Here is a 22372-nt window from a genome sequence, read left to right as displayed (position 1 = left end):
TCTAAAAATAAGAATTTTATCACTGCACGATATTCAATTTTTTCCATTGTAAAAAAATACTTTGACACGGCGACACTAAATGGCTTGTAAACAAAAAATGAATTGACAGATATGAAAAGTGTACCAACAAATCAAAAAAAGAAGTCTAGCAGCAACTCCTTCTCTTAGCGAACGACAAAACTTATTAAACAACCTGGTATTTTGACTCTATTATTCCATAAATTTTGGGTCATATAATATTTGAATAAAATAATAAATAAATAAAAGGGTCATTCCTCTGTCCAAAGAATCACATACAATGAAATTTCCGAAAGGGCTGAGAGACAGACAATGGCGAAATGGAAGGCCTCAGAACATGAATTCATCTTAAAAATCCATGTTATATCCAAAAATGCCTGATATTCCAGTACTTTCTTCAATTGCATTCGAACCTAGATGCTAGTCTAGATTTGCTTTTATTATATGCTCACCGAACTATAGGTGATTATAGGTTTGATGCTTCATCCAGGGATCGCACATGAGCTTCTATATATAGTCATTTACTATGTTATAAGTCGACAAACCACCTTTAAGCCAATACAAATTCGGTGTTTAATACCTATTTCAGCAAGCTTGGTGTGTTATCTGAAAGGGTGAGCTCCCTACGCACTTGGGAGCACACCCTTTCAGATAACATCTCCATCTTGCAAACAATCAAAAATAAAGTCTTGAGACGTTTCTACATCTTCTTTGCCTATAAAGCGTCTACAGCTACAATTCGATAAGATTCGCAACCTTTTGGTGTAGACTAAGCAGAGGCTTCAAAAAATCGAGTTTTTTGAGAAATTTTTTCGGTAAGGAAAGAAATAATTGATTTAAGCGAATTTTCTAGGGTTTATAGTTATATATACATATATTTAAACATCATTCACACATTTTTTGGAAACGAAATCTTTGGTATTCTGCCTTTAGGAAGCAATTGCCCGATGCATCTCATGCATGTGCATTTGTCGGATGGCGGGTAGGATGCAGGTCGCAATTTTTATTGAAAAAAAATATTCAAAGAGACTCATATTTTATAATAATTTATCTCTGGTTAAACTAAAACAATTCTAAAAAAATGTAAAATTTTATAAATTTTTTAAAAATTAAAAAAAAAAAAGTTTTTTACTTTATGTTGTTTAAAAATATGTTCAAACTTGACTTTTCTTAGCTTTTTTTTAGTTTAAATAGAAGATAATTTAATTCCAAAGATAATAAACTTTGCTCCAATTTCATACGACACGTCGCGACGTTTAGTTTTTTTCTGTCCTGCCCGCCATTTAAGAAAAATCGTAAAAATGAGAAACCGAGAAATCGCGCGTCAAAGTTTTCGCTTTCTGCCCAATCGCTCATATATGTATCTGCTAAACGCTCGGTCACTAGCTTCTTAATACCCTTCTAGCTTCGAAAATATTTAGAATTCCCATCTAAAACTTTGGGGACATATTCTTAGATTATTTTTGAAGAGATTTAAGCAAAATAATCGATTTTTTGAAGCTTCTAAAGCATTCTCCCCCCCTTAAGTACAAAGAGGTCACTACTTACGATCGATCTTCTGCAAAAGAATCTTCAAACAGCACATGAATCGATGGCAGCCCTACTTTGGACAAGCTGCCGGAAAGCTTAGCTACCCAGTAATAGAACACACGATTAGAGTGGAACACCACGCGTTCCTATTATACTGATAGCGAAGCTATGCTACCTTTCTTGACAGGTTCTGAGCTTTATCATGAATAACGAGGTTAAGCTTGCCTTAACCTGTCTTGAAGGCACGGTTAGTGAGCTCAAGGCTAGTATCGCTGCCCTGCTTTCAGAGCAGATGGTCACTCTTCTGAAAGAGGTTGTACTTCCAAATAGTAGACATACTGTTATCTGTATGGCTCGGATTGTCTGAACTGAAGTTGATAAAGAATTCCTGACAAAATATGCCGCTTTTAACCTTTCCCCCAATCTTTGACTCATTCGCACAGAAGTTCACTGCCACTTTCCTCCAGCGGCCTCGCAATCATGCGGGCAGGCCAAACTATATTCTTAAAAAATGAGCCTGTTTAGTGTCTTATCTAGACAATGTAAAAATTACTTACTTATATGCTTTCTTGAGATCACTTAGGTGCAATCAGATCCAAGGGATTTTTGGTGGTTTATATTTTAAAGTATCACTTTGCAACTAATTTGCTTAGATCTTATAAATAATTGTTAACTATTCCTCCCCAGTGACAATCCGGAATACCTTTAATTTCCGCTCTCTTATCTTAACTTTAAGCCCCCCAAATATATTATTTATTTATTACTATTTCTCTCCACAGATTGCCTACATGTTTTTTCTATTCATGTTCACCTACACCGTGCTGGTGAAGATGGGCCCCACGCCGCGCTGGCAGGAGGTCTACTCCATCGCATACATAGCCACTTTGGGTTTTGAGAAAATACGAGAAATTATCTCTTCGGAGCCGGTGGCCATAACGTAAGTATCTTAAAGTTTTTATTTTAAATTTCTTTTTAAATTTTTCAGTGACTGTTAAGCAGTCGTGCGAGCATATGCTCACATAAGCCAAAGTGTTAACAGTATAAATTTAATCTCATGCGGTTTGCCTTTAAAAATAACTGTTAAGTGCTACTTTGCGTTTTATGCTTGACCATTTGCGCTCACTTTCATTATCGCTTGCCATACAACCACAATCACACAATCACACACTCACACATCAACACACACACACACACACAATTGCTGTTAATTTAATTTTTCACGCTGAATTAAATTCTTCTCAGATTACTTTTGCAGTCCGCATCACTTTTTTTGTTTTTGTTGGAGCGCGCCTTTTGCTTCAAGCCTTCTGTTCTTTTTGCGTTTTCACAAATTTCTCTGTTCTCTCTTTTTTCTTTTACGCCCACAACAGCCATAAATTTGCGGTCTGGGCCTGGAATATGTGGAATCCCTGCGATGCAGCTGCTATTATCTTGTTCCTGATCGGTTTATCGCTGCGCTTTCGACCCAACACAATGGATATCGGCCGCGTGATTTACTGTGTGGATAGTATTTATTGGTATTTGCGAATACTCAATATTTTGGGTGTCAACAAGTATTTGGGTAAGTGAGAGCAAATATTTATTCCGTCGGTGAAAAACACCCACATACTCACGTACTTACGTGATTGCACGTGGTAACCTACGGCAGCACATATTTGTAATGACTATTAGGGTGGAGCAATTTATTGCAAACAATTTTTTAGGTCAACTTTTTTGTTTTGTTGAATAAAGGTAGGTACACAAGGAGACTTAGTAAAAGCTTCCGCTGTGTGATTCTGCTGTTTGACAAAAAGATATACAAGAGCTCTTAATCTACCGAGAAGATCTAAAAAAAGTCAGGCTTGTGAGTTTAAGCTTAGAAAATATTTTTCAACGACTAGTAAATCGTTTATTTTTAAGCTTCGTTTGAAACTCAAAACAATTGTTTTTTTTTTATCTCAAAAAAATATTTTTTAATGATCGATTTGTTTTAACTAAATCAAAGATAGATCTTTTAGTAGTCCAAAACCGACATAATATTTTGTTCCAGTCAGTAAGTAACTGATCGCTGAAGAGTTTCCGTTTTGCTTCTTTCTCTGAAGATAGCTCAATAGCAAAAGTCCAAATACTTGGCTATTAAAGAATATTCTCGGGTATATTAAGCTTGTCACAAAGCTTGTAAAATCTACTAAGAAATGTTGGATCAGCATCTTGAGCTTAGTCGATTTTTTGGCAAAACTCGTTTATTTTATTCAACATAGTTCCCTTCAAGGACAATATAAGATGTATACATATATATAAGATTTGTCCTTTGCTTCAAAATAGGCCCCAGTTTCGGCGATCAGCTCTTTATTTGCCAAAAATTTCTTCTCAGCGATCATTTATTTGAGATGTTAGCACAGAAATTAGTCTCTGGGGAGCAGTTCTGAGGAAGCAATCGTCTGCGGTGCTCCTTTCAACACGCCGAAAATTAGCATAACAATCCTTGATCGTTGATTTTCTTGGGGCAGTATCCAAAAACTCTTGATCAAGCCAAGATTTTGCTTCAACTGTATTTTTTCTCTTTAAAAATCAATATTTTTTCAACACGCGAATTTCCTTTTAATCCATTTTTCCACAATGAAAAAAGTTGCTTCATTAAAAATTATATAATTCAAAAATTAATGATCCGACAGCTGTCATATTTATACACTCGCTTTCTGAGGATTAGGGCCGTATCTTTGTCCGACCTGTAAATACACGAACTAGTCCCAGTTTTTGAGACATTGATCTGAAACTTACGTCCGTGTTTTTCGAACCAAGAGGCTGCTCATTTGTCGGAACGGCCGATATCGAACGAGTTTAACATATATCTGTCATACAAACCGAACGATCAGAATAAAGTGCTGGTGTGGAAAACTTTTTCATTTGACGAGATATCTCAACGAAATTTGTCCAAAGAAACAACTCCTAAAACACTCTTTGTTTAAGAAAGCTTGAATCAACCCTTCTCAAATCATAAGATTTGAACATTTTGTTCTAAGCTAACTATGAATTAATTTTAAACGCGAAAAACGATGAAAATTTTGGGAGCACCTTACTATTTATTTATACATACAATACATATGTACAAACTTATGTACCTAAATCGCCGTCAGCAAAAATTTAATCGATTTCGGTATAACATATGATTTCGGTTTGATTTCGCGCACTGTGCGCCGATTTACAAACAATGTGGTTTTAATTACAAATGAAATGAATGACGGTATAATGGCATCATTAAATTCAAGTTACTGCCGTAAGCTCTTCCTTCATATTTTAAACTTTCAGTCCTTGAATCTCATTAAACTCGATTATAAATGCGAGCTACCCTTTTTATGCTTCGACCTCATTATTTTCGTCATTATGCGAAGTACCGTAAAGGGTTCAGCTACTGCATGAATTTTTTATGAACATCATTATTTTCTGTAGAGCTCTGAAAGTGCTCTTTAAGGTCCAATATTTTAGCTAATGAGCAATGATGAATTATGCATTACACTTATTTCGGGTAATTGACTTCGTAGACAGTATTTAAGAATCAAAGTGCAAATTTCGAGCTTAAGAATTGTTCAGAAAGGTCTCCTTGGATTCTAACTCGCTTTAAAGTGAAGTTGATAAATTTTATACAAATATTTTGCGAAATATGGCATATTCGAAGAAAACATCTTTAGCCATATCATTAATCAGTGTCCTGGTTTGATCGGGATTCCTCTGAGCAAACCATTTGAAATATCGTAAGTATTGCTTTATTTTCCTCTAAGAATATGTTCTATAGTCTATTGCCTGTATTCATCGTCAGCTCCATCAAGATTTGAAGCCTAAATTTGCAATTATCATGTATATGGACTGGTGTACTGATCACTTGTATGAGCAATCGCTGAAGTACTTGTAGTACAAATAAAATATCGATGTCACGATCGGTAAAACCCTAGAAAAAAAGTTTAATATTTAAAACCCTCAGTACAAGTGAAAGCTAGGTGCTATCTGGGTAGATCTGATGAAAATAAAAAATAAAAAAGTGAAGGATATGGTGCTTGAAAATCGTAAGGCAAGTGTTGGAGAGATGGCCAAAGTGCTCGACATCTCTCGCGAGTCCGTACGAGTGGATATTCATTCGGATAAAGCTGTTTTTTTTTCAAAAAGAGTACCGTAAACAGGAAAGACGACTTTTGGTCAATTGATCATCTTCTGACAACGCGCTTGTAGCATATAAAGCTCAACAGATGCAGGCGACTTCTTCGGTGACCCACAGACAATGAAAGTATGCTCTTTGTAGATAAAACATTTTTCACTGTTGAAGTTGTTTTTAATAAGAAAACCGACAAAGTCTGCAACAAAAACTTCCAAAGATGCAAACAAAATTTATATTGACAGTAAAACATGGTCACTTTCCAGCCGCTGTAATGGTTGAATGAGAAATCTCCCATAAAAGTGTTCCATCTCTTCATTCAGATGATAAATGGGTTAAAACAGGAATAGAAGTGTACCAGCAAGATGTTTTAGAAGACGTCATAAAGTAGTTAAAGAATACTATCATCGATACAGATCATCGGATCTTCCAGCAAAATTCTGCTTCAGCACGCAAGGCAAATCACCGCGATGGTGGTTCTAGCAGTCCAGATTTGAATCCTTTAGACAACAGTTTGTGCGTAGAGTTGGAGAACATGGCTTGTCGAATATGGCCTGAACTTGTAACAGAACTTATGGCAGAGGACTAAGTACGTGTATATATGTTTCCTGAGAATAAATGTAGCATTTGAGTGTTGGACGAATCTATGAGAATTCTTTCCTGATTTTGAGAATTGTTTATATTTCAGTCAGTCCTCACCTACAGTTACCGTTTCTCTGATATAATATTCCAAAAAAAAACAGCAGAGATTACAAGCTTTAAAAAAATGCTCAAAATGTTAGATTTTAGTTCTAAGTATTTTTTTACAGGAATACTTAAGTGAGCTCATTGCGTCATTTCTTTATTGAGCAATTTGGCTTGAGTCCTATGAGAGCACTTAAGTTATTACCCTACCATGCACTTTGTATGCTTTTCACACTTAAATTTTTAATTTGCAAATTTTCGTCGGAAAATCATAAAAAATATGATTCTTTCACCACTTTACTCACATTTCATTCTGCTTTCAGGTCCGCTGGTCACTATGATGGGCAAAATGGTTAAAAACATGATTTATTTTGTGGTGCTCTTGGCTGTGGTGCTAATGAGTTTCGGCGTCAGTCGTCAGGCCATACGGCATCCGGGCAATGAGCCAACATGGGGTTTAATTAAAGAGGTAAGTAGCTGCAACCGAAAATCATAAAACATACTGGCATTTTTTCGGTTCGTTTTTCCCCCCATTTACTTAGTGCTCTACATAGTTTTCGGTTACTTTGTTGTTATTTTTCATTCGTTCGTTGTTTTGTCGGTTGGTTTTTGTGAGAATTTGTGTTTATTTCTCATACAATTTTCAACTTTCCGTTACAAACATAGCGAAATGGCGAAAATGTGTGGAACGCTATTAACATACACACATATACATATAAACAAATAACTGTGACTTTGCGATACTTTGTGTGGGTATGCTTGTTTGGGTGCTGAAATGCATACTTAAGTTTTCAATTTGGCAGCGAAAAGTTACGTAGATACATATGAGCAGTTAAGGAATGCAGCAGTTGCTGAAGGGATTTAAGAGAAAGTGAAATCAGAAGCCGCATAAATAAAATTAATAAGGTTAGAAGTTAAAATATCAGCTAAAGGTTGATCCATTTCGAGGCTCCCTACTTTTTAATGAAAAATCACAGAAACTTCAAATCTAATAAGAAATGTTTATTAACATTCGAAAAAACATTCTTTGGCAATTATTTTTTGAAGATTATCTTTTTCAAATGTTGGCCGCGGCTCGACCCAGATGATTCATCCGTGTAGTCCAATTTTCTATGACTCGTTTGAGCATTTCGACTGGTAACTGGCGACTAACACGCGTAATGTTTTGCTCCAAGGCCTGAATAGAGACGAGATTGACCGCATAGAATTTAGACATTATGTATCCCCACAGAAAAAAGTTCAATGATGTGATATCACACGATCTTGATGGTCAATCGACAGGCCACAAACATGAAATGATTTGCTCCAAAAAATCCATTAATTGTAGTGATGTGTGGAAAGTGCAGCCGTCTTGTGGATACCAAATGTCACCGCGATTACGAGCTTCAATTTCAGGTATCAAATAGTCGTTTATTATGGCGCCATAACGGTCACCATTGACGATTACGTACCCACCGCCATCCAAGGAGATATATTCATTTTAACTGTTTGGAGACACATTTAATGTTTATTACAGACAGTGTCACTGCGTTTAATCATAAAATGTTTAGTGATATTGATGCGATTATAAAATGCGCTCAACAGCTGTCAAGTTCAATTAATCAAATTCATAAGAGTACTCGTATAAGTACGAGTTAACGTAAACATCAGTATATTAACGAATATATCAAATAGTTAACTGTATACGTATGACTAACAGTGTTGGAAGCTATATTATCCCCATAGTTATCCAGAGTTATACTCGTAGTAAGTGGTGGCAAAAATTTTAATACCAAAAATGTCATAATTTTTATAGCGAAATTTTAGCGCCTTCGCCTTCAGCTATAAGGCAAGCTAAGCTATGAACATTCTTAATAAATTTCTATGTGTTTAGTAATAAAGCATTGTAAAATTTTATAATCGAACAATGCACTTTTGCTGTAGAAACATATCGCATTGTTATGTATATTATTGATATTCGTCACACAGAAGAAGTTGATCTATGATAAATATTCAGTGATCACTAACGAATTGAAAGAAAACTTAATTCAAAGATGTATACTAGTTTTCTATCTTTAAAATCGATAGAAAAAATATTTTTATTTTCATTTTGACAGCAATTTGTCATGTGATTATTCACGATGGTAAAGCTGGTATAAATCTGGCCTTATCAGCTTCTTGCAACTGTATAGTCGTAAGCTCGCTCTAGCTCAAGATGCATAAATCGCAAAAGGTCTGGTTAGGTCTTCGTCCTCAGCAAAGTTCACCTTACAATAGTTGGAGGAGTCTTAACTGGACGATGTCCAATCGCGATTCGTTCAAGAATGAAAGTTTTACCGGCTGCAAGTTGCCCAAGCTGCTACGAAAAAAATGAGATAGAATCATACCAACACATCCAGCGTCGATAATTGCCTGCCATCTCCGAGGCATGCTTTCTACTAATTTGACGGCGTATTCTAGTGGCAAGGATCGCTAGATCCGACGAATTTCGTAAGACAACTGCTTAAGAGTATATGTGCGTCTTCCATGAAGCTTCTGTTTAATATATGCCCACACAATTTCAATAGGGTTTGCATCGGGCGACTGCGACGGCCAATCCAATGCAACGATGCCAGATTGAGTTTTCCACTGAGTACAGAGCTTGGTGCAATGTTTAGGATCGTTGTCCTCCTGCAAAATCCAATCTTCATTTTTTCTGATGAACCATCGTTTGGCAGATAGCAGTAAAGCATTTTTCAGATTTTTATAATTTTCTCGGCATTTAGGTTGTCAGTAAAGAGATACAAAGTGCCGAATCCGTGCTTTGAAAAGCAGTCCCAAAAATGCATCTTTATTCCATGTTTTACGGTCTGCTGAACAAGCCTATTGGTGGAAGTTGACCAGGCTCGCGTGAGGACAGAACGTGCCCATATAACGGGTGATTTTTTTGAGGTTAGGATTTTCATGCATTAGTATTTGACAGATCACGTGGGATTTCAGACATGGTGTCAAAGAGAAAGATGCTCAGTATGCTTTGACATTTCATCATGAATAGACTTACTAACGAGCAACGCTTGCAAATCATTGAATTTTATTACCAAAATCAGTGTTCGGTTCGAAATGTGTTTCGCGCGCGTGTTTTGTTCAGCGATGAGGCTCATTTCTGGTTGAATGGCTACGTAAATAAGCAAAATTGCCGCATTTGGGGTGAAGAGCAACCAGAAGCCGTTCAAGAACTGCCCATGCATCCCGAAAAATGCACTGTTTGGTGTGGTTTGTACGCTGGTGGAATCATTGGACCGTATTTTTTCAAAGATGCTGTTGGACGCAACGTTACGGTGAATGGCGATCGCTATCGTTCGATGCTAACAAACTTTTTGTTGCCAAAAATGGAAGAACTGAACTTGGTTGACATGTGGTTTCAACAAGATGGCGCTACATGCCACACAGCTCGCGATTCTATGGCCATTTTGAGGGAAAACTTCGGACAACAATTCATCTCAAGAAATGGACCCGTAAGTTGGCCACCAAGATCATGCGATTTAACGCCTTTAGACTATTTTTTGTGGGGCTACGTCAAGTCTAAAGTCTACAGAAATAAGCCAGCAACTATTCCAGCTTTGGAAGACAACATTTCCGAAGAAATTCGGGCTATTCCGGCCGAAATGCTCGAAAAAGTTGCCCAAAATTGGACTTTCCGAATGGACCACCTAAGACGCAGCCGCGGTCAACAGTTAAATGAAATTATCTTCAAAAAGTAAATGTCATGAACCAATCTAACGTTTCAAATAAAGAACCGATGAGATTTTGCAAATTTTATGCGTTTTTTTTTAAAAAAAAGTTATCAAGCTCTTAAAAAATCACCCTTTAGAACATTCATCAGTAAAAATGACATTTTCAAAATCTCTATCAATATTCTCATGCGCCCAAGCGATTCGCTGTGTCACAAGCTTTTCAGTCAACAGAGGCTTCTTAATTGTGTTGCGTAATTTCAGATCATGAGTATGAAGAACGGTTCGTATAGTTTCGTAGGATATATCTAAACCTTTTGCCATTAATTTTGCTTTCCCTTGCCTCAGTGTTAAAGCAGGATTCCGCGAAAACAGATTCACTATCCTTTTTTCATCTTTTTTGTTCACTTTTCCTATCGAACCACGTTCTGGTAAATCATCGACATTTTTAGCCACTATATATTGCTGTATCCACTTCTGTACAAATGCTCTCGACTTTCTCATATATTTAGCAGTCGCTGATTGCGACATTTTGGGATCTTTCGGGTGGATGGAAAGGAGCACAGCTTCGTAACGCGACGCGTACTTAGCACTCATGGCGTTTAACGTGATTCTCTTTCAAAAGAACAACGACAACTAAACTTTTGTTGACAATGCATCAAGGACAAAGCTTCCCTTTAACGGCTCGCGAAGCACTTATAGCAGGAACAGTGAAAAACGCTACTCCCTTCCTTCCTTTTTCTTCCTTAGCGAGAAAAATGTGCTAAAAGTTGAGCCCAAGGTAAAAACGCAGAAATCAGCCATCTTTGTTTGTTTTCATTTGAACAATGTTGCCATTGCCCAATAGGCATATATAGTTTTGAGCACAGCTATGTTTTCAATTACAATTTTTCATAATATAAAATATCAAAACTGACAACAAAGTATTTAAAAAAATTTATATATTTATAAATAATAGCACTCGACTCTGATTTTGGGTTATTTTAAGACAATTTCAAACATATTGAAGATAAATTGTATAATTACTACAGTATATTGATATTGTCAACCCTGCGTTGTGAGAGAGCAATCAGCTGACACGTTTCCACGGCAAAAATCCAAATGCCGCGGATTCCTACGGCAAAGAGAGAAGGGAGTAGCGTTTTTCACTGTTCACTTACATTGCGCGCCCACAAGATAGGTCGTATCAGCTGACACGGCCCACGATTCTACGTTTTTCACTGTTTCTGCTATTAGAGCGAAATCTTTCATTAACTGTCGGTAAAGTCGACTACGCTCTTACTTGACAGACTGTATGTTTTACTTCAGTTGTTTTGAGTGTTTTTGCAGCATTGCCGAAATTTGTTTTCTTTCACTTTGTCCTCTATATATTTGTTAGTAAATTAAAATATTTAGAATCGGACATTTCGACATTTCCCGTCATTGTTTCTTGATGCTTTAGAGGTCCTTCTAACGCTTAGATATTTCCATTGGAACATTAAGTAAAAAAAAGTAATTGAGAATATATTAGTTTGAAGCAGCTTATGTTCAGACTATTGCTTCATTGAACAGTCTATCTTCTAATATAATATATAGGGGAGACTAACCTAATGATGATGAAAGTTTAGGCAAAGGCTTTCTATGAGCTTTTACAGTTGCGCAGGTGCGAATATAAGTGGGCAATTGGTAATAAATCAGTAAAGCCTTGCCGTATGAGCTCCTGGAATTTAATACCGTTCTTTTTTGACAAGTTGTGTGACCTTAAATGTATGTTTGAGTATGAATCTGAGTTGGAACACGAAACTGTTTACACAAACTTCTCATATCGTGAATAGTGTTTTGTAATATTTTTTAACATTTTCAATAGCAATTTGTTTTTTTATAATAAAGTGTTTGTAGAAATTTTATATCTAGAATTTATATATGAAAACCGTTATATATAGTTATAAATAATGGAGTACATACATAAGTAAATATATATATTGAAAATAATGCTAATAATTTGCAGACTAACAAGCAGCCATGTACATACAGACGTATATGTATGTCACATGCTATTTATACATATACATAGATACATAAATTTAGTAGCTGAATAAGGCGAGCAGCGCATATTGATCTTGTATTTTCTCTTTTCATCGTTTCTGCTTCTAATTCTTCTTGTCTTTTGTGAATTTTGCCAACAACAAACGAAATCTAAAAACCCACAAAAACAAAAAAAAATATATATATAAAAACACAACTAACGCTCATGCTCACACGCACACATACACATGTAAAAAACATTGCACATTTTTTCTTTTTTATTTTGAAACTCTTCAACGTCATAATTTTGCACCGCCCTAATGTTTTCACACTCCTCATACACACATACGCACACGCATACTCTCATTCTTACACCTACACTGCTCTCATGTTCACATCATTGCGCTCTCACACGCTCTCGCACGCCAGCTGATCGCCGGCTCGATTATTGCGCCCGGATTCCTGGGCGCTCTGGGCCATAATAGTCGTTCGCATAATGCTCGCATACCGGGCTATGGACAGGGCGGCTTGCATCGTGCTTCATCGGCTACAACAACAACAACAACAAGCACAACCACATCTACAACTACAACAACAACAACCACATCGTCAGCTATACCACAATCGGCGGCAAATTTGCCCAAATCCGACATTCTGAACACCCTGAGCGGCAATCTGACAAACGTACACAGATAATAATCCCTAGATCCCATAGATCGCTGGTTTGCTAAATACATATGTACATGTGTCCATATGCAAGCTAAATAGAAGTTTAAACAATAATTATAATCATACTTAGTTGTGTAATCATTATGTAATGATCGTCTATTGTCTATTAGCGGAACGCCAAAGTCTTTTTTGATGTGTATGTGAATTAGCGGTTTTCTCCTTTGTTTTCTTTCACTGTCCCCTATTTTCGATTATTTATGCCTTGCGTGGTATTTTATGTTGTGCTTAACGGTATTTACATATGTATGTATGTAGATATGTTTAGACCTTTGTGTGTGCTATGTTTATATAGAGCGCCTGAACTTATAGGGCTTCTAGAGCTTAAAATACCTAATGGCTTCTCCTAAGAGATGTCTCAACTTCCTGCAACACCATTTCGTTTCTTCTTATATTTTTTCGAGTTCTACTTTCCCTTACGAAGAATTAAGAAGTATTTCCAATATTTGTTAAAAATAACTGAATTCTCGAAAATAGTAAATAACGTAATCAAGCTCGGTCTACCCGCCTAAAAGTATACAAGCAAATCTAAAGCTTGTTCTATAGTGAATATAATATCAGGATTGCTATGAAAATGAAAGAGAAAAGTAACATGTCCCCTTCTACTCCGGGCCAATGTGAAGCTTGTGTCTGACCACGCCCACAAGTTAACTGATTTGTATATGGTAGATACAAAATTGAAATTGATGTGATAAGTTAGACCTATTCGGCTATATTAGAATATAGTTCGTTAATTTCAGGGGTTTTCCTTGCTTAGTGGAGAGAGCAAGGAAGGCATGGGTTGTCATATACTGCTGCAAAGGGAGCAATAGGGAAAAGGTAGGGACACCCATCAGTGGTGGTATCTTGACTCTGCGAAACCGTAGTTAAGAATAATATTCTCTGGTGTATTGGCTGGTGGAGGGAGCTCGAAAATCCTACATTTGCTAAAAGGCTTCAACGTGGCTAAAGAGTGACTCTTAGCGGCATTTTTGATGCACTGCAGACTACCACTACAATGCCACTTAATGGCATTTTATGCACTACACCAGTGGACATTGCCAGCGGGTCCATGCCCATAAGTGCTCTCTAAGGCTCAGAGAAACTGAGTGTCTGAAGTTTCGAAACAAAAGCACGTTCTCCTCTTTCAACTAAATTACTGAAAACTTGGATCCCTCCAGTACGGAGACTACTCATGACAACTTTTCCTCTGCTCTCATACCGACAAGGGATATATGGATGTGGAGGAGTCTCGGAAAATTATGCGTAATGAGCTTTTTCACGGATGGGTCGAAAGTAAGGGTGTAAGGTTGGAGGGGAAGTTTTCTGTAAGGTACTCTCAGTCAGTCTTAGCTTTATACTATCGAACCGCTGTAATGTTTCTCATGAAAATTTAGCTGCTATTTAATTGACGGTAAACTCATTAGAATAGCTGGTCTTAGCAGAATCGCTGCAAGCGTCTCCAATATCCTTTCGCAATAGGACTCAAAATCTTCTCAAATGCAAGTTGCCAAAGAGGTAGAAATATTCAAACACTTTCTCATCCATTGTCCATCCTTTGCAAGACTGGTGTTGAAACATCTTGGCAGTATTTCATTCAGTGATCCAGGAGACATAGCAGAGACATTAGCTGACTAGGCAAATTTGTGATAGGCACAAAGCTCTTTGTAGATTTATAAGGGTTTATGATCTATTATTTAGGAGTTTTGGACACAAAAACGCACCGGCGTTCTAAACTGTACAATACTGTTAAAAAGTATTGAATCTTAAAATTTTTTTATAACATATTTGAAAAAAGGTAATAATAAATAACTCTAAAGCTTTGCATGCAATCGCCTAGCCGGCTATATAAAAATAACGTAAAGACTCTTGAAATCCTCTCTCAACTAGCTCTTCTATGAGTTGCAATCTCACTCGTAAATATGTATGTGTGTACTCTATTATGAATTTCTATGTATATTTATGTATAATTAAATGTCTTGCTAGCTTTTATTTGCCACTTGCTTACGCTACCGCCTACTCTATCACCTTCTACATAAGACATATCCACAACTGCTCAAAACACAGGTACACAACTACCTTCTCACCAACAACAATTAATCATGTCCACTTACGCTGTTTTGGTTAGAAATTTCCAAGAATTTTGCTTTTGTTGTGGAAATGTGCTTTCATGCACGCGCCGTTTAAGCTTTCGACCGTAGTTTTCATCACTTAACGGAATGTCTGCATGTTTAGTTATCCATCTAGTTAGAATGTAGTCTGAACGTTTTCGTATCTCTGATTTCGTTTTATTGTCTTCATTTGTCAGCAGTCGCTACACTTGTTGCCACTGTTTCAATAAAATTTACATTTTTCGGGCATAATTTTTGTCACCCGCATCCCCGCGTTTGCGTTTCCTCTTAACTCAGTTACTTGCTAAGCGTGAATCAGTTCTTTTTTTCTTCCTTTTTCTTTATGTGCACATTTTCCGGATTTTTCTTTTGTCATTTTTCATATTTTCGCAATGTCATTTTTCACTTTTTTCGTTGTTTTGTTTCCTTTTACTGCGTCAACGCTTTTCAGTAAGCAAAAGTTCATAAATATTCCTTGTTAACTGTTCTTTGACGCTTTTACTGTCAGCGCTACAAGTTGTTTGATTTTCCTGCCGCTCTTTTTTGTTTTTTGTTTTCTGTTTTGTCTTTTGTTCTACTCTCCGTTCCTTCTGTTGAATGTTTTCATTTGTTGGCGTTAGTCGGTTCGTGATTTTTGCATGAATTATGTTAATGCAGTTGTTGAGTACTTTGTCCTATGATAGCAATATTTAAAGGTGCTCATGGACTATATTATATAAGTTTATATTGATATATATTATATTCATAGATATACTTTGCATATTTTACAAAAGGGAATATTTAGATTTTTTGCTTCTCTACGGTACGGACTTTATAACAATAGATGACTGTGAACAGTTCGCTGAGATGACAGGAACAGGGACAGTTTGGCACAATAAGAAACCACGCATAATTTTCATTTTAGTTTATGATGTAGTTGACTTTATACAACTTAACACAATTGGACTTCATTACCAATAAGAAGCGATCCAAACTTTTGGAACCAGAATTTCGCGAAGACTAAAAATCTTAACCTTTGTTCCTATGCAAAGTCTGCCGTAAAATTAATTCATCCGATCTGAAGATCGATGGGCACATTTGAGTAAAAGTTTACTTTCTAGAATGGTGCTCTTTTTTCCTTCCTTTCTTCGATTCCTTCCGTACCCTGTTGCATCTTCGCATTTCAGCGACAGTTTATATGCTGTTTCTTGGTTTTTGAGAACCACAAAACAGGCATGTTTCGAAAATAGAATATCTCAATCAGCGATCTGATCAAATTACACAGACTGAAAAAAAAAAAATACATTTTCAACAATTATTTTTATACACATCTTTATTATTACCTTGGAAATAGGCTCTTTTTTAGCCAATACGAGTACAAGCATGCCAACGTTTCATTATGTTTCCCATACACTTGATATAAGCCGCGATTGGGATGGCCTTCAGTGTGTGGCTTTAAATGACTTCGATGAAGTCAGAAAGAGGCATAAAAAAAGAGTAAATATGGTGACTGAATTGTGACTCTGTTTTTATATTTTGTCGAAAGGTCAGTCACACTCATGTTAGAATGTGGTGGCGCATTCAGAACTTTTAGTACGGGTCTATCGTTGAATACCCAAACACAGATCCTCTGCTAGCTCTTTGATGCCAACACGACGATTTTCAACCACAGCTTCTTTGACTTATTTGATGCCGTCGTGATTAACAGAGGTGGATGGACAACTCGAATGAGGCAAGTTCTCAATGGTTTCACGACCTTGACTAAATGCCTGGGGCGTCCACTCAGATATTCGACGATTCCGACGGAAACTCAAAATTTAAAGAGAACTCCCCTTGTGAAAATCACCAGACAAACTTTTCACATCGTAAATAAACATTGGCAGCCTTTTGGTACTAATTAGCATATGGGGATCAAATGGCACAGCCTTACTAGATGCTTAAGCTTTTCTGCCCTTTCCCCCTTGGTGGGCGCATTGATGTTATCAGAGAAATTGAATCGTTAGTTAAGGGAATTTTAAAATTCTTTATCATGCAAAAAAAGAACTTATTTTTCAGTATTAAGGCCAAGCGTTGTCATGGCGAAAAATGTAAGCCTTCTGTCTAGTCGTAAATTCCGGACGTTTTTCGGCTTTCGCTAGCTTGAACTTGATCAGTTTTTGTGACTACCAACAATTCTGCGTGCACTTCTTGCGTTTGGCAACAATGTTCATCGAGCTTCAAGTTCATTATCTTCAAACTTATTTTGCTTGCCCTGGAGGAAGCTTTAGTACTTCCAAGTTAAAATCACCACTTTCAAATCGTGCAAACAATATTCTTTTTAAATATTCTTAACTCGCTATTCCATAAGTTAGCTAAATCTGGGATAATAAATCAGAGATTTTGCTCTCAAGAAGCATTCTGTATCTGGTTAAGGAACAAACCACTACTTAGAGCAAAACGTGGTTTATAAATTATATATTGTTAAAATTTTGAAAGAAGTATTGGGAAAACGATGCTTTGAATGTGTCTCTTCAATTTATATTTACCAGCTTTTGAGCTTTTTACTAACCGATCAGTAATATAGCTTTTATAGTTGTGCTCATACTGCAATAATAAATATCTAGTTTAAATGCATTTTTAGCTATTTTGGGTAGTTTATCTTAGGACCGAAATCCGTAAATAATTTAATGGCCCAAATAATTGTACTGTAAGCCAATAAAAGCTCGTTTATTTGCCAATTTATCATTACACCTCATTTGACGCCGCTTTCAAGGCAATTCAGGCATCAAAAGAAAACAAATAAAATGTATTATATAAAAGAATTATAATATACTCAAACCCAATGCTCTTCGCTGGATGTTATACAATATCCTTGCCAGCGAGAAAACAAATTAATGGACTTGGACGGTTGATTGATTTGAGCAGCTGCTCTCAGCATTTCTTCATTTTGATTTAATTAGTGCTGATGCTTTGCTCCTTAATTTACTCTGCATACCACTATAACTGTAAATATGTAAATGTTATTAAACTAATGTTAGCTGCAACGATGCGCCTAACGGCTGTTGCGATTGGCTACGATTTGAAAGACAAAAAAAAGGAATAAATCGCGACTGTTTTACAATTGTGCTTACTTTTTCATTTAAAATAGTTATATAATGTTTATATGTGTAAATGTAGATATGTATATATAACTGTAAATACATAACCAACTATTTAGATGAGTTATTATATGATTGTAAATTTGTAAAAAAAACTGTATCTGCTCTCTACGTGCTCGCTATGTGTACATCTTTGTTAACTGTCTACTCCCTCCGCTCTCTATCCTCCATCGCCCCATTACCCGAACGGCAGCTAACGCCGTTTATGTTGTCTTCTTCTTGTTGTGCTGCAACCATGCATTTGTGTAACTGTCTATCTACTCTACTCTTGCTCTCGACTCTGGCTCATCGGCCATAATCGTTATGTGATGCCGTGTCACTTTGCTTTTAGAATACTAATTTATTTTCTTCTCGTCTTTTTCTCATCCTTTCACAGGTTTATTATCAGCCGTACTTCATGTTGTATGGTGAAGTGTTCGCCGATGATATTGATCCACCATGCGGTGAGGAGCCCCATCAGAAGCCTTGTCCCACTGGTAAGTTTATTAAGAAATTCATAAAATATTTATTGCTCTGTTGGAAATTAACTGTTATGATTTGGATAGTTTCAACTTTAATCCTGTGTGGGAAATTATTCGTTTAGTCTCTGTTTTGAAACTAATAGATATTAGAGAAGGATAGTACAGTTGAAGAAATTTTTCGGCTGTAATATATCCAAATGTGGTAATAGTGAACATCAAAATAGGAAGAAATTACGTTATGTTAGCGCCGTCTAGGTTCTCAAACATATACCTTGAGGTTTTACACATAAATTTTGAACAATCCGACTACGATTTTGTTCTTTTAGAATCAGTAAATATTTTTAACTTAAATAAAAGCTTGAACAACATTTTTAAGATCCTTCCGAATTATATGTGGATCTCGTCATATAAATATTACAACACAACGTTTCTTCTACGAATCATCCACTATGAGCTGCTCCCATATAGCCAGACGCTTTATTCTACCATCTACTGCGAACAACTGGACCGCTTGAAGCAGGCGATCGACCAGAAACGTCCAGAATTGGCCAACAGGAAGGGTGTAGAGTTCAACCAGGACAAGGCCAGACCACACACTTCGTTGATGACTCGTCAGAAGCTACGGGAGCTTGGATGGGAGGTTTTATCGCATCCACCATATAGCCTGGACATAGCGCCAAGTGATTACCACCTGCTCATGTCCATGGCGAACGCTCTTGTTCATGTAAAGTTCGACTCAAAAGAGGCTTGTGAAAAGTGGCTGTCCGAGTTCTTCGCAAATAAGGAGGGGAGCTTTTACGAGGGGGGTCTTATGAAGTTGTCATCTAGATGGAAACAGGTTATTGAACGAAACGGCGCATATTTGAACTAAATCCGATTACTATAACACTTTTTATAGAGCATTGAATAAATAGCAAAAAAGCGGAAGAAGATATCATGATATTTTTTTTTTTCATAAAATGGCGGCTGCACAAAATAAAAGTTGACTTTTTAACGCACTGCTGTGAGCTTATAAGACTCGATCTAGTTGATAAGAAGCTAAATCGGCGGTTACTTTAAAAATATTTCGAATTATGAAAACTTCTTTTAGAGAAATACTTTCGAATATTTAAACTAATGAAATATGAAAAAAAATTGATACATTTGTAGACTAAAAAATCACATTAAAACAATTTAATTTATAAATTTTTTAAAGTGATGTATTTTAATGATTTTACTAGTATTTCTTTCATTTCAAAAAATTTTCGACTTTTACTTATCACCTATCTCAATGTTTCTTACTACAGGCCACTGGGTGACACCAATCATAATGGCCATGTACCTGTTGATTGCCAACATTCTGCTAATTAATCTGCTGATTGCCGTCTTCAATAACATTTTCAACGAAGTGAACTCGGTTTCGCATCAGGTGCGTCCCAACACACCACTGAGATTTATGTAGCATAACTGTGCTACAAAAAAAATAGAAAAATTAATGAAAATCGTATGCAAATTTTTTTATCTCTTCTTTTATACTTTCTGCTACAACACAACCAATCCAACTGCTGATGCTGCTACTTGCCACATGGCGCGCTTTATGGCTTCCGGGGCGTCTGCTGGACTAATGTTGGCTACTAATGGCTGTTATGCGCTGTGATCTACATTACTTTCTTGTTGTTGTTATTGTGCGGGTATAGGTTTGGATGTTCCAACGCTTCACCGTCGTCATGGAGTACCAACAGAAACCCGTGCTGCCGCCACCCTTCATCGCGCTCTGCCATTTCTACTCGCTGCTCAAGTATTGTATACGCAAAGCGAAAGGTGAGAGAGGGATGAGAAAATTAAATTTTATTCCCTGTGAGTCTTATACTAACGCTTGAATATAATTAACTAAAATAATATTTCTATATATTTTTTCCCATTATTGCGCTGCCGTTAACGGTATCGTACATGGCTGTTAAACGCATACACACATACACATATAATATACATGCATACAAATGTCTACAAAACATGCTAACAACAATAAAAATGCACTGCACCACAAACATCGCACATTTGCACTTACTTGCCACATTGGATGTGTTGCATAAACGATATTGAAATTGTAAAAAAAAACAATAATAACAAAAACATATGCAAAAAAAAACAAACAAAATTTCATCAAAAACATTAACGCATGGAATATTAAATTTAAAAAAATTTATCAACAACAACAAAAAATTAAAATAAAAAAAAAACTACAATAACAACAAATACCACAAAAATTGCCCATCAAAACCATAAACGCATGAAAATATTAAATTTAAAAAAAAAAACAACAACAACAAAACTATTTATATAAATGTGCAACCACAAAACACATACTAAAAATAAACATGGAATACGTGCACACACACACACACACATCCATGCATATATGTATGTTGCATATAATTCCACTTCATTGCCAATGGTTTTGGAAATCTACAATCGTTGTTGCTGTTATTGCATATCACAATGGTCATTTGTGCCACACGCGCCATGTCATGTGGCATGCCACATCACTCCGAATTGCACACGATACCATATCCATAACAAATACATACCTGCATTGGCCATTCACCACACCACACCACAACTACCCACCCACTCGTTGGTCCATCATTGTCTGTCACTCCTTTGTTGTTGTTGTTGTTGCTCATGCGCTCGATAACAACGTTGAACACCGTTGACTGTTATGATGATGACACCATTGGCTACATCTGCTCAACCACATGGAACACATGAAATGCATACACAACACGTACACGTACGAACAAACACACATACATACATATGCATATGTGTATCAATGTTCTTCATCCAAACTACATATATACATATATTTCCGCTCGAATTTGCATTGTGTCAAAAAAACTAATGAAATATTCTTGTATTTGTTTTAAAACAACCGTAATTGCCGACAACTGTTGTTGCGTCATCCACAAAATGGCGCTTTACCACGCTGAAACATCGTAAACCATCGATGTACCCGATCCAAACCTTCAACAATGTGGAATATATGTGTCACCTGCAACAAAATCCGTCAATAATGACGCTGCGCACTTTGAATAACTTGAATACATGTTGCTGCAACAACAACTACAATTCTTCTACAACAACAACCCTTACACTGTACAACGTTATCATCAAACGTCCAAACAACCAACCGACATCTTCGAAATGTGAACTCATGCTCACCTGCTGCCACGCGCCGAAACACACAATCGTTTATACAACACAATAATAACAACAACAACAACAACGTATAAATAATGTCAACTCGCCATTAGGATTGGAGGTACAACGTGACAATGGCCTGAAATTGTTCCTGGAAAAGGACGATATGGAGCGTTTGTATGACTTCGAAGAGGAGTGTGTGGAGGGTTTCTTCCATGAACAGGAAATCATATTGAATCAATCGACTGATGAACGTGTTAAGAACACAACCGAGCGTGTTGAAATATTGGCGCAAAAAATCGAGGACATTAACCAGAAGGAGAATGTGCAGACAGCAACGGTACAGGTGGGTAAAAAGTTTTACATACTCTGTATACATATGTAATTTAGATAACGATAGGTACTTTATGAGCTTTAGTTTCATAGGAGTGAAAGTAAGAACCCTTTGGTACTGGGGAAAAATAAAATTTTTAATCTTAAAATATTATACAGGGTGGCTGATGAATTTTGCTACATTAAGAAACTCAAATAATTTTTTTTTCAGTGTATGGAGTTCATTTTTCTTTTACTCATGTTAAAGCTCTTTCAATTTTGTTAAATATAGCTTAATTAGTTTTAAAAATAATTGAATTTAAATACCCCCATGCTCGTTGATGCATGTGCGGCATCTTACCAAAAAGTTGTTCATTACTGCTTGGAGAGTTGAGACAGGAATAGCCGAAATTCTTTCTCGAATGGATTGCCTTAG

The 22372-nt window shown here is 36.5% G+C and overlaps 1 protein-coding gene across 16 annotated transcripts in view; it reads left to right on the top strand.

Annotated features, from left to right (window-relative positions):
• Positions 1 to 22372, top strand: part of LOC105221940 (transient receptor potential cation channel trpm) — a 293914-nt gene that overhangs the window by 256124 nt on the left and 15418 nt on the right. For all 16 annotated transcript variants that reach the window (XM_049451694.1, XM_049451693.1, XM_049451698.1 and 13 more), the window contains 7 exons: positions 2328 to 2485; positions 2919 to 3109; positions 6682 to 6827; positions 18360 to 18459; positions 19731 to 19852; positions 20121 to 20244; positions 21738 to 21970. In XM_049451694.1, coding sequence (XP_049307651.1) covers positions 2328 to 2485; positions 2919 to 3109; positions 6682 to 6827; positions 18360 to 18459; positions 19731 to 19852; positions 20121 to 20244; positions 21738 to 21970 — 1074 coding nt within the window. The remainder of the gene's footprint in view (positions 1 to 2327; positions 2486 to 2918; positions 3110 to 6681; positions 6828 to 18359; positions 18460 to 19730; positions 19853 to 20120; positions 20245 to 21737; positions 21971 to 22372) is intronic.

This window comes from Bactrocera dorsalis, chromosome 3, assembly GCF_023373825.1.
Source record: "Bactrocera dorsalis isolate Fly_Bdor chromosome 3, ASM2337382v1, whole genome shotgun sequence".
NCBI classification, from domain to species: Eukaryota; Metazoa; Arthropoda; class Insecta; order Diptera; family Tephritidae; genus Bactrocera; species Bactrocera dorsalis.
The sequence above is the reverse complement of the archived record's forward strand: the minus strand, read 5'-3'. Positions and strand labels throughout refer to the sequence as shown.